Raw genomic sequence first — 12304 nt, forward strand, 5'->3', positions numbered from 1 at the left:
ATTAGGCTGTTATTCACGGCACGGCAGCATTTATTCTTATCATACCAAGCATATGACATTTTATTGACAGCATCAACAATCATGTTATGATTGCACGTTCCGATCACAAAACTCTCCTCTCCACCGTGAATAAATAACAATCCGAATGCACGAGCTTTTATCACTGACAATGAGGTGGTGTGCTCAGTTAATGTGAGAATCAAAGGCGAACGGCGCGTGACATACGTCACGACCAAACGTTAGTGATTGGTTAGGCAGATCCAGAGTGACTCTTGGCAGATCCAATACTTTTAAACTTCAACAGAGTGCCCGCCTTCAAGGAAGTAAACGCTTGTCAATGGAGAGTGGCCAGACTCTATGTACAAATGAAATGTACGAGAGTCTGGTAAAACCAGGCTAACTTGGATGCTGCATCTCATGGCAATTATATTATGCCACTCTAGTTTTTGTATCCCTTCTGATGACATTGAGGATTGCGTTCTTCCCCTGGAAGTAGTGGTTATATTGAAGGTCATTAAACTGGCTTTGTACCTAATAATTAGTCTTGACACCAGAAAGTCATCGTTCAAATAAAATAAAAATAAATGATAAACTGTTACATGAAAAATGTCCAGTTTTCATACTATGTTATATAGGCTGTTAAGTCCAGTTATGTCAAACATGAGATGCAAAATGTTTACACAATACAAAGACATTATAATATGAACAGAACTATGAATCTCACAATGTATTATGAACATGCATAAATCATTAATAATCAAACTGTACTTATTAACTGCTGTAAATGCAATGCAAACGAAACATGTGCCAGCACGCACAGTGCTCGTCCCCTTCTCAGGGAACTGGGATTAAACATATATAAACCTAGAATTATTCATGCTACTAAGAGGAGCGATAAAAGGACTATTGAGGAAGTTGAGTTCTGAAACGTACATTATGTTTTTATAGTACAATGAACTAATATCAAAATATTAAGGACATTTCCTTGAAATTTTCTTTAAAATATATTGCTTCTTGTACTGCTCATTTGTAAGTTAGTTTGGATGAAATGCTGCCAAATGAATAAATGTAAATGTATCAGACTGCACCACACTTGCCGGGGCTTCTTTAGGCTTTAGATCCTGGCTTAATTGCTTTGAATGTACACTCTATAAATAATATAGCGGTTACTAATATATAATAATACATGATATTTCATGTATACTAATACATGAAATATCAACTCCAACTAACAGTAAATGTATAACGTATGAATGAAAGGATACTGCAGTTCCTCTATGGCCCTGTTGTCGATCGTCCCTCGGCTGTTCAGGACTATAGTGCTACTCAGAAGTACAGCCAGGGAGAAGATATTGGTGTCATGCTTTGAGTCCCCCTGAGACAGATTGGATACATTTATTTGACAAAGATTGACATTACAAGAATATTATCATACATAAGCCACTGACAGCAAAGTGGATCTGTGCACACTGTGAAACTAAAACATGAATGGTGATGTCTGGTTTGTGAACATTGATGTTTTGATCCGGTCTCTCAAATATATCCATCCATCATCATCATCCGCTTATCCGGGGCCGGGTCGCGGGGGCAACAGTCTAAGCAGAGACGCCCAGACTTCCCTCTCCCTAGCCACTTCCTCCAGCTCTTCCGGGGGGACCCAGAGGCGTTCCCAGGGCCTCCTCCCGGTGCGACGTGCCTGGAACACCTCCCTGGGAAGGCGTCGAGGAGACATCCGAAAAAGATGTCCGAGCTACCTCTCGATGTGGAGGAGCAACGGCTTTACTCTGAGCTCCTCACGAGTGACCAAGCTTCTTTAAGGGAGCGCCCAGCCACCCTGCGGAGCAAGCTAATTTCGGCCGCCTTTATCCGGGATCTTGTCCTTTCGGTCTTGACCCAGAGCTCATGACCATAGGTGAGAGTAGGAACGTAGATCGACCGGTAAATCGAGAGTTTCGCCTTACGGCTTAGCTCTTTCTTCACCACGACAGACCGGTACATCGACTGCATTACTGCAGAAGCTGCACCGATCCGTCTGTTGATCTCCCGTTCCATCCTTCCCTCACTCGTGAACAAGACCCCAAGATACTTGAACTCCTCCACTTGAGGCAGGAACTCTCCAACCACCTGAAGTGGACAAGCCACCCTTTTCCGACTGAGAACCATGGCCTCGGACTTGGATGTGCTGATTCTCATCCCAGCCACTTCACACTCGGCCGCAAACTCTCCTAGTGCACGCTGAAGGTCCTGGTTTGAGGAGGCCAACACGACAACATCATCCGCAAAGAGCAGTGACAAAATCGCGTGGTCCCCAAACCGGACATTCTCCGGCCCTTGGCTGTGCCTAGAAATTATGTCCATAAAAATTATGAACAGAACCGGTGACAAAGGGCAGTCCTGCCAGAGTCCAACATGCAATGGGAACAAGTCTGACTTACTGCCGGCAATGCGGACCAAGCTCCTGCTCCGGTCGTACAGGGACCGAACAGCCCTAAGCAGGGGGTCCCGGACCCCATACTCCCAGAGCACCCTCCACAGGATGCCACGAGGAACACAGTCGAATGCCTTCTCCAAATCCACAAAACACATGTGGATTGGTTGGGCAACCCTCCAGCACCCTGGAAAGGGTATAGAGCTGGTCCAGTGTTCCACGACCGGGACAAAAACCACACTGTTCCTCATGAATCCGAGGTTCCACTACCGGCCGAATGAATAAATGATTGTTAGGCTGCATTAACTAGGTCAGCCGGAATCGGGAACACTTCCCATAACACCTGATGTACTCATTACATCATAAAAAAGGATGGCATCTACGCTAATGTTAGTCTCTCTGTTCTATCCCGAGGTCTACTGCAGTCAGCCGGATCCGGGCCGTATCCAGATCAGATGGTGGCCAGACAAGAACAACGCATGACCCTGAAGAAGTGTCTGCAGAGACTGTGTCAATTAGACTCCCCCTGAAATTGCCTCATCGACATGGCATCCTCAATAAACCCGTCACCGGCGCGATGACTCCGATTGTTCGACATTCCTATTTAATAATTGTTAAATCGAAGAGACTTCCGGTTCGAGGATGGAGTAAGACGTGTTTTTAGTAGCTCCGCTGACTTTCATTCAAATTTCATTAAAACAAAACAAAATAAAGTTCGCTAGCGTTCTCGAAGCATTTATATTGTTGCATACGTACAATGAGTGCAATTTGCTTGTTTAAATGCCGTCGAAGAAACAAGGGAAGAAAGATGTTGCTGAGGGAGAAAGTTCGGCCGAGACCGTGGGCTCGCTGGAAGAGGCCTGCTCAACAGTGAACGACCCGGTGCTGCGTGCAATTGAATCTCTCCGAGTGGATCTGGGCAGGGTTAAAAATGATATTACAGAGAGCTTGAAAGGAGAGATGGCGACGCTGGAGAGAAAAATTGATGCGAAATTTGATGCAATGCAGTTAACCATAAATGACCACCGTACAACTCTCAAACACCTTGAACAGTCGGGCACGGCCTCTTCAGATGCTGTTACGAAACTACAAGCTCAAGTTAAAACTCTGTCCGAGGAAGTGTCAGAATTAACTTAGAAATGCATCAATCTGGAAGGCCGTTCTAAGAGGCAGAATATAAGAATCGCGGGAGTCCGAGAAGGACTGGAAAGCGGTCAAGGTGCTAGAGAATTTGTGGCTAAGCTGCTCATGGAGGTGCTTGGACTAGATGAGCTTCCTGTTCTGGACGAGCACACCGAGCTCTTCGCTCCCGGTCTGTGGACAGTGACCCGCCGCGTCAGTTCACCAGCTCAAGTACACCATGGCCATATCATGGAAAACATCATGCACAAAGTATCAAAACAAAGAAAGCTAACCTTTAACGGTCGCTCCATCCAGATCTTCAGAGACTACCCTTCGGCCGTGGTCAAACGTCGGGCAGCTTTTGCCAGAGTAAGACAGATCCTTCGGGATAAACCCGGTGTGAAGTTTGGCATTCTGTATCCTGCGAAGCTACGGGTGACGTACAGCGAGGGAGAGAAGATTTTCACCGACGCGAACGAATGTTCAGTTGGGAGGGTGTGCCTTTGCTAAAGGTTGTCATGGTAACTACCTGTGTGTAGGTAATTGGTTGGAGCAGATTAGGATTATAATCACTGTTTATGTTTAGTAATATAAATGTAAAGGGGGCTTCATTAAACTTTTCAACCTAGAATGTTAAAGGTCTGAATGAACCAGTTAAGAGGGGGAAAATACTATCTCATTTAAAATCGCTGTCTTCGGATATCATGTTCCTGCAAGAGACACATTTGAAATGCATGTTAGGCTGAGGTGCAAATGGATTGGACAAATATATCATTCAGATTTCTCTGCCAAATCCAGAGGCACAGCTATACTAATCCCAACGGAGTTCCATTTAAAAATAATTTGACTATTTCAGATAAAGAAGGAAGATATGTAATTGTTGTTGGAGAAGTATTTTCTGTGCCATTGACATTAGTCAATGTTTACAGACCAAATTTTGACAAACCTGAGTTCTTCAAAAAAATGTTTGATCTAATACCTGATATTTCATTACAAATCTTATAATTGGGGGTCCTAGACACGTCCTAGACACGTATTTGGACAAATCCTCCTCCACAAAAGTAGTTATCTCCAATTCCAGTACATTTTTGAATGCAAATATAAGCAATTCTAATATGTTTGATGTGTGGAGAATTCTTTATTCGATGGCTAGGGAATATTCTTTTTATTCTCAAGTCCATAATGTCTATACCCGTATAGATTATTTCATTTTGGATGGTAAACTTATGCCCCATGTCTGTACGGCTAAATATCATAATATTGTTATCTCCGTTAATTGGCCATAATTGTCCTGTGACCTTTTCTATTAAAATAGATAATATGGAGAAACCACAAAGAAACTGGAGGCTTAACCATAATTTACTCACAAATAAAGTCTTTATCAATCACTTAAAACAGGATATAAAAAACTTTTTTGAGTTCAATGACAAGCCAGACATGTCTATAGGAGTGCTATGGGACACATTTAAAGCATATATCAGAGGTTGTATTATATCCTATCAAGCATCTCAAAGAAAAAGAAGTAGGGTTGAACTAGAGATATTGGAAATCCAAATTCGAGAATTAGACATAAAAAAAATGTGTGCACTTAAATACAATCTGAATCAAATCCTCTCTTCTAAAATTTCAAAATCCTTTCAGTATGTTAAGCAAAAATACTTTGAATTCGGTGATAAACCTCAGAAACTTTTAGCTCGACAACTCCGTAAAACAGCATCTGAACGTACAATATACAAAATTAGAACAAACACAGGAGAAATTCTCACATCCTCTAGGGATATAAATAACAGGTTCCAGACATTTTATGAGGCACTATACTCGTCTAAAGGAAGTATAGATCCTACATTTATGGTGCAGTTTTTAGACCAACAAAATCTTCCCTCATTAAATCAAGAACAAGTTGACGAGTTAGGTGCAGAAATTACAACTAGGGAAATATCAGATACAATAAAATCTCTAAAAGGCGGTAAAACCCCAGGTCCAGATGGATTTTGTAATGAACTCTATAAAGCCTATAATGAACTACTATCACCGTATTTATATAGGGTTTACAAACAGGCATTTACAGATCAGTCTCTGCCACCTACCCTACATGAGGCAATTATTATTGTAGTTCCAAAAAAAGGAAGGAACCCAGAGGACCTGGGTTCTTATAGGCCAATCTCACTCCTAAATACAGATAAAAAAAATTCTGGCAAAAACTTTGGCACACAGATTAACCTGTTAAACTGCAACCCCACTTTGGGGCTCACAGCTGAAAACGACCTACCTGAATTAAAACAATTATAGCTCCTGAGAACAGTGTGCTACAGGCACAATTAAGGTATCTTTGGAAAGAAGACACTTGGGACTCTACTAAAAAGCAATCAGAGTTGATAATTCTCAAACAGATAAAAAATTATAATAGTTGAAATGCCTCAAAAATTATTTGCACTACACAGAATGTTGTATTATTTCATGTAAAAATATATGAAAATAGACCTGGAGGAATCCAGTTCAGTTATGGATTGAAAGCCACACGACTTATCAGTTTATATTTCAAGTTTGAGGAAGATATAATGAAAAATGTGGTTCCTGCAAGCTTTTTTCCAAGACTATGTCTGTTCCATTTCTCCCTCCGCCTGCTTGAGGCACATCCCCAGAAATGACATCTCCCAACTAAAACAATTGCAGTTGCTGAACAATTTGCACTACATGCACAATTTAGACATCTTTAAAAAGAAGACACTTTAGAGTTTATTACCCAAACATTAAAGTAGAAAAAACTTAGAAAGACAAACAGTTATAGAAGTTGAAGTGTCTTGAAGATGATTTGTGCTACAATGAACACTTTATTATTTGATGTAAAAATATATGAAAATAAGCCTGGAGGAATCCAGTTAGTTAATTAATTGAAAGGCACAAGTCTCATCAGTTTATATTTAAAATTTGACGAAGATATCATGAAAAATGGGGTTCCTGCATGCTTTTTTCTAAGAATATGTCCAGGTGCCAAGAAACCTAAAGGAGACTTGATAACCTAATGTTATGAAGTGTACTGCAAGCTGTTTTAGCCATCATATATGATGCTTGAATGCTTTTTCAACTATAAAATAATAGGCAGAACCATAAGACTTTGTATTAGTGATTTATTTGTACAACAGAACTTATAAAAATATAATAAAAATGAAATATTAATAAAAAAAGAGCTAAACTTCTTTGCATCTGAAAATACAACAAGTAATATAAGTATAATAACTATAAATATAACTAGTAATATAAATAACAATATAATATAAATATATAGCTATAAAAACACACACAATTTGCAAATGTAAAAAAAAAAAACATTTACTGGCCTTTTACTGGCGGATTCAGGTCTACAACAGCAAGTGCAGATCTTGAAGAATCTGAAAGCGTTCTTCTCTTTTCTGCTGGTTGGCTGGTGCTTGGATGCCATAGCTCATCTGAAGACTCAACCTGATGCCTGTAGAATGGCAAGGAAAGGAAAGAGAATTAGCACTGCATGTCCTATTTCTGTATAGTTTGCCCATTCAATCAACAATCACACTGTCATCATTCACTCTAATTACAGGCCATCCCATGAACAATGAAACTGATGGGCAGTCGGTTAGACAGCATTCATATTGACGGCCACCTATACATTCTCACACAGCCCAGGCATCAATCTAACGGCCGGCTATACAGTGAGCATTCATATTGACGGCGGCCCATACATTCGCACACAGTCCTACAATCAATATAATGGCCGGTGATACAGTGAGCATTCAACAATCACACAGATGGTCGGCCGTCTGTGTGTGCTAGAAAAAATGCTAAATATCAGTATATGTATAATCTATACTGGTATATTGTAATTTTTCTAGCACACAGGAAAAACATAAAATAAATACAGTCTCAATATATATATATATATATATATATATATATATATATATATATATATATATATATATATATATATATATATATATATATATATATATATATATATATATATATATATAAACAATTACTGGTGTTATATATATATATGTTTTATTTACACACACATGGGGAAAAAATATATATACTTTTTCCCCATGTGTGCTAGGAAAAATGCAAAATATCAGCATATGTATAATGCATACTGGTATATTGTAATTTTTCTAGCACACAGGAAAAACATAAAATAAATACAGTCTCAATATATATATATATATATATATATATATATATATATATATATATATATATATATATATATATATATATATATATATATATATATATAAACAATTACATGTGTTATATATATATATATGTTTTATTTACATACACATGGGGAAAAATTATATATACTTTTTCCCCATGTGTGCTAGGAAAAATGCAAAATATCAGCATATGTATAATGCATACTGGTATATTGCATTTTTTCTAACACACAGAAACAATAAAATAAATACATTCTCACACACATTCTCAATATACATAAACAACTACACAGCAACTCACCGGTATGTTATTGGATCAGCTCTGTCAACAAGCACCGCCATCGCTGTCTTGACTCTTCTCAATGGTTTTCCACACCGCTGCTTCGAGTGAGCTCAAATAAAGCATCTTCAACACAATAAAAACTTCTTTTGACGATCCATTGGATAATACATTCCGTCCAGTTAGTAAGATTAGCAAACAGTTACTACAAAGAGACCGTCTGTTTGTTTACTAGCCCGTTAGCTTTATGCTGTCAGTGGGGGTGTGTCAAACTCGCTGCATCTCGTGGGGAGATTGCGCCACATTGGCACATTCAAATGAATAAATATTCACGCCCATGTGACAAATATACACATGCAAGATCTCGTTGGAATCGTGTGCTCATTGGCTACATTTTCTGTCAGTCATGACGATTCAATGCTTTTATTGGCTCCAGATAAACAGACATTATCATTGGATGAGCACGTCATGACATCAGATAAAACGAGTGCCATGGTTGGATATTTTTGACTATATCGCGGCTATCTTTGCATGTTTTTGAGTGGGGTTAGTTGTATTTTGTTCGTAACATTCTAAGGTATAAACCCATGCCACTTTATGCTACCGGGAGACTGTTTTTGGTGCATTATTTTATTGCATAACAGTCTAGTATGATACTTCGCTACGCGGAAATGCGATGTAAACAAAGGATTAACCATCAATATTACACCGTTATTGTTTCGTTGGATTAAAATGCTCTATGGGATGTTATTCAGTGGACCTTCACCTTTCCATTCATTCTGGAATTTTTAGCAGAGGATTCGTGTGTGGCTCGTAATTAGGACATTAAAGGTAGGTGCTCTGTTTTTAATTATGCTTGATTTGATGTGTATTGCTTACATTCATGCAAAAATACAGCCGTTATAAGCTTTTCATTGAAAAACAGTGGTCTGTCCTCGATGCTTGAGGTTTAGACCTTTAGAATGATATATAGTTTGTCAAGATTAATGATGTTTTTTTGCGTTAAATCTATTAACAAACATTACACTCGTGCTAAAAATAGCGCTTCAACCCGTGCACGTGCTCATGAACGTTAAGGAGTTAAACACTGTAATTAGAAACCTGGTGCACCCAGACCAAACCGGTTTCATACCAAAACGTAACTCTTCTTCTTACTTTAGACGCCTTTTCAACATCATGTACTCTTCCGCTATATAAATAAAGTTGACTTGACTTGACTCGGGCCAGCATGTGCTAGCTCGCACAGACAACACATCGGTGGTCGCCTATATAAATCACCAGGGGGGTTTGCGTTCACGTCTACTATGCAAGTTGGCACGCCAGATCCTCCTGTGGTCTCAGGGGAAGTTCCTCTCACTCAGAGTGGCTTATAACCCTCGGGCCCAGAATATAGGAGCAGACATTCTGTTGAGGCAGGGGCTGAGGCCCGGGGATTGGAGGCTCCACCCCGAGGTGGTGGAGCAGATCTGGAGGGTGTTCGGCCAGGCTCAAGTGGATCTGTTTGACGTCTCACTGTCCACTCTGGTTCTCCCTCACGCATCCAGCTCCGATGGGACTGGATGCTATGGTACAGGCGTGGCCGAGGCTGCGTCTGTATGACTTTCCCCGATCGCTCTGCTCCGGGAAGTTCTGGAGATAGTTCGCAGGGACCAAGTGCGCCTTATTCTGATAGCCCCACGGTGGCCGGGCAGGGGATGGTTTCCCAATATAGTGTCTCTCCTCGACGGGCATCCACTTCAGTTGCCAGTCAGAAGGGACCTTCTGTCCCAAGCAGGGGGATCAATATTCCACCCCTGTCCAGAACTATGGAACCTGTAGGTTTGGCCTCTGAGGGGGCCTAGCTCATAAGGTCGGGTCTCTTATCCGAGGTTGTGGAGACAATTCTTCACTTCAGAGCTCCATCCACGAGGAAGCTTTAAGCTCTAAAATGGACAGTGTTCACTTCTTGGTGTAGTGACCGTCACCAGGACCCAGTTAACTGCCCGGTCGGTACAGTGCTGGAGTTCTTGCAGGAACAGTTTAATGCAGGTCTATCCCCCTCCACCTTGAAGGTGTATGTGGCGGCCATTGGTTCTTAACACACTTTTCTGGGTGGGTTATCTGTGGGTAAAGATCCATTGGTGTCTCGTTTCCTCTGTGGTACTTTAAGGCTTAGGCCTGTAGTTTGCACAAGGGTGTGGACGTGGGACCTGGCTACGGTCCTCCAGGGCCTGTCCCAGGCTCCCTTTGAGCCGCTGGAAGAGGTTCAGGCTAAGTTTGTAACTCTGAAGGCTTTGTTCCTCCTCGCTATTTCATCTCTTAAGAGGATAGGAGATCTTCAAACTCTTTCCGTTGCACCCTCGTGCTTGGAGTTTGCACCTGGCATGGTCAAGGCCTTCCTTCATCCTAGGCCAGTTTATATTCCTAAGGTCCCTACTAACGTAGCTAGATCTATTGTACTACAGGCCTTCTGTCCTCCACCTTTCCTCAATCTGGATCCGGAGAAAAGTAATTTGCTTTGCCCAGTTAGGGCTTTAGATGCTTACGTCCACAGTGCTGCCCTGTGGCGTAAAGCGGAACAGTTGTTTGTGTGCCCTGGGCCCCCCAACAAGGGGTCCCCGGCTTCTAAGCAAAGATTGAGCAAGTGGGTGGTTGAGACTATCTCACTGGTTTATGAGTCGGTCAGACGGGCTTCTCCCTTGGATGTCCGGCCCCACTCTACTAGGAGTATGGAGGCCTCTAAGGCCCTTATTTCAGGAGTGGCTCTGCAGGACATTTGTGATGTGGCGGGATGGTCCTCACCGCATACATTCGTTAGGTTCTACTCTCTATACTTGGACTCTACACCAGGGTCTGGGGTGTTGTCGTCCTAGTGCTGCTTTCTTCACACTAGACAGGCACTTCTCGCTATGGTGGCGTTGGTATTGACGTTCCCATCGCGTCATTCGATGCAACGGGAGTTCCCTTGAAAGGGAATGCCTCGGTTACGACTGTATCCTCGGTTCCCTGAAGAAGGAACAAGCGTTGCATCGTCCTGCCATATCTCCTACATGCCTGTTAAAGTGACTACTTAAGACTTTGAAGCTAGCGCTGCTTTGTTTTGGCAGGCTTTATACTTCCTGGTTCATGACGTCATCCGCCTCTGACATTCCCTCACACTATTGGACTGATTTCACATGTGCTTCATGACTTCATCACGCAAGCGTTAACATAGCGCCATTCGATGCAACGTTTGTTCCCTCTTCAGGGAACCGAGGATACAGTCGTAACCGAGGCGTTTTCCTGAAATATAGGTGACATTTTTTGGAACAAAATTCTCTTTTGGAAAATGTGACACTTCTTTTGTTTTGTGACCTTTCTTCTTTTAGCTTATCAAATAGTCTTTTTTTGAGCATGCCGTGTTTCACAGTTCTCCATTACTTTCCACTGATATTGAGTGGAATTAATAATAAATGCGGTTAATAATATGTTAATAAATGCTAAAAACGATACCTATAGTCAATGTTTCTCATTTATGCCTTTTCATACTATATCAAATAGGCTGTTACATTACCTTCTCCACGTCTCCGAGTCCCTCAGTGTCCAGCAGCACCAGAGTGGTTCCTGCTTTAGTGGGGTGAGACACACACCACATCCAGATGCCCTTCGTCTTGGACTCGACTGTGCTGCCCAATGCAAACCCTAAAAGAGAAAAAGAACAAAGAAACATGGAACACCAAAATATTTTTTTAACCTTGTGTAGACATCCTCACCACGACTGCACTCTGACTATTGTTTAAGAAATACTGGTCTTGAACAGTCATGAAGTCTACATCAGCCTTAATTCTAACCTGTCATTGGGTTGCTCTTTGGATGTTGCTGCCTGTGGGGTCTAACCTGTTTGTTTCCCTGCGAGGCGGTTCATCAGGTAGGACTTCCCGGTGCGGTAGAGACCCACCACGGCCACCACCACCACCGGCTGCTGGATCTGCTGCAGGATCTGTAGCGCTGACGGCTGCACACACAGCTTCCCATCTGACTCCTTGTCAATCAAGCACACTGGTTTGTCCATGGTCACTGGAGAATACGCTGTCCAACAGATACACACATTTAAAATCCTTCAAGTAACTGCAGTGTACTAGAAGTAAAACATTAATATGAGTTGAGAAATAGTCCAGTAATTTTACAGTAAATAATACAGTAGTTCCACAGATGAGCAGCTTTTCAATTTTTCTGTTTTGGGGAAGTTTATGTAAAAGTGTTTCTCATGTCATTTTAACACACACATACAAATGGGAAGATAAACAAACAAAATCTACAGAC

General features: G+C 41.4%; 1 protein-coding gene across 1 annotated transcript in view; it reads right to left on the bottom strand.

Moving 5' to 3' along the window:
- Positions 1 to 12053, bottom strand: part of LOC307126344 (guanylate-binding protein 4-like) — a gene marked incomplete at both ends in the record, with an annotated part of 30857 nt that extends 18804 nt beyond the window's left edge. The window contains 3 exons of the mRNA XM_079816807.1: positions 1266 to 1375; positions 11556 to 11683; positions 11879 to 12053. Coding sequence (XP_079672933.1) covers positions 1266 to 1375; positions 11556 to 11683; positions 11879 to 12053 — 413 coding nt within the window. The remainder of the gene's footprint in view (positions 1 to 1265; positions 1376 to 11555; positions 11684 to 11878) is intronic.
- Between the last annotated feature and the right edge of the window lie 251 nt (positions 12054 to 12304).

This window comes from Gobio gobio (genome assembly GCF_949357685.1).
Source record: "Gobio gobio genome assembly, chromosome: 5".
Taxonomy (NCBI): domain Eukaryota; kingdom Metazoa; phylum Chordata; class Actinopteri; order Cypriniformes; family Gobionidae; genus Gobio; species Gobio gobio.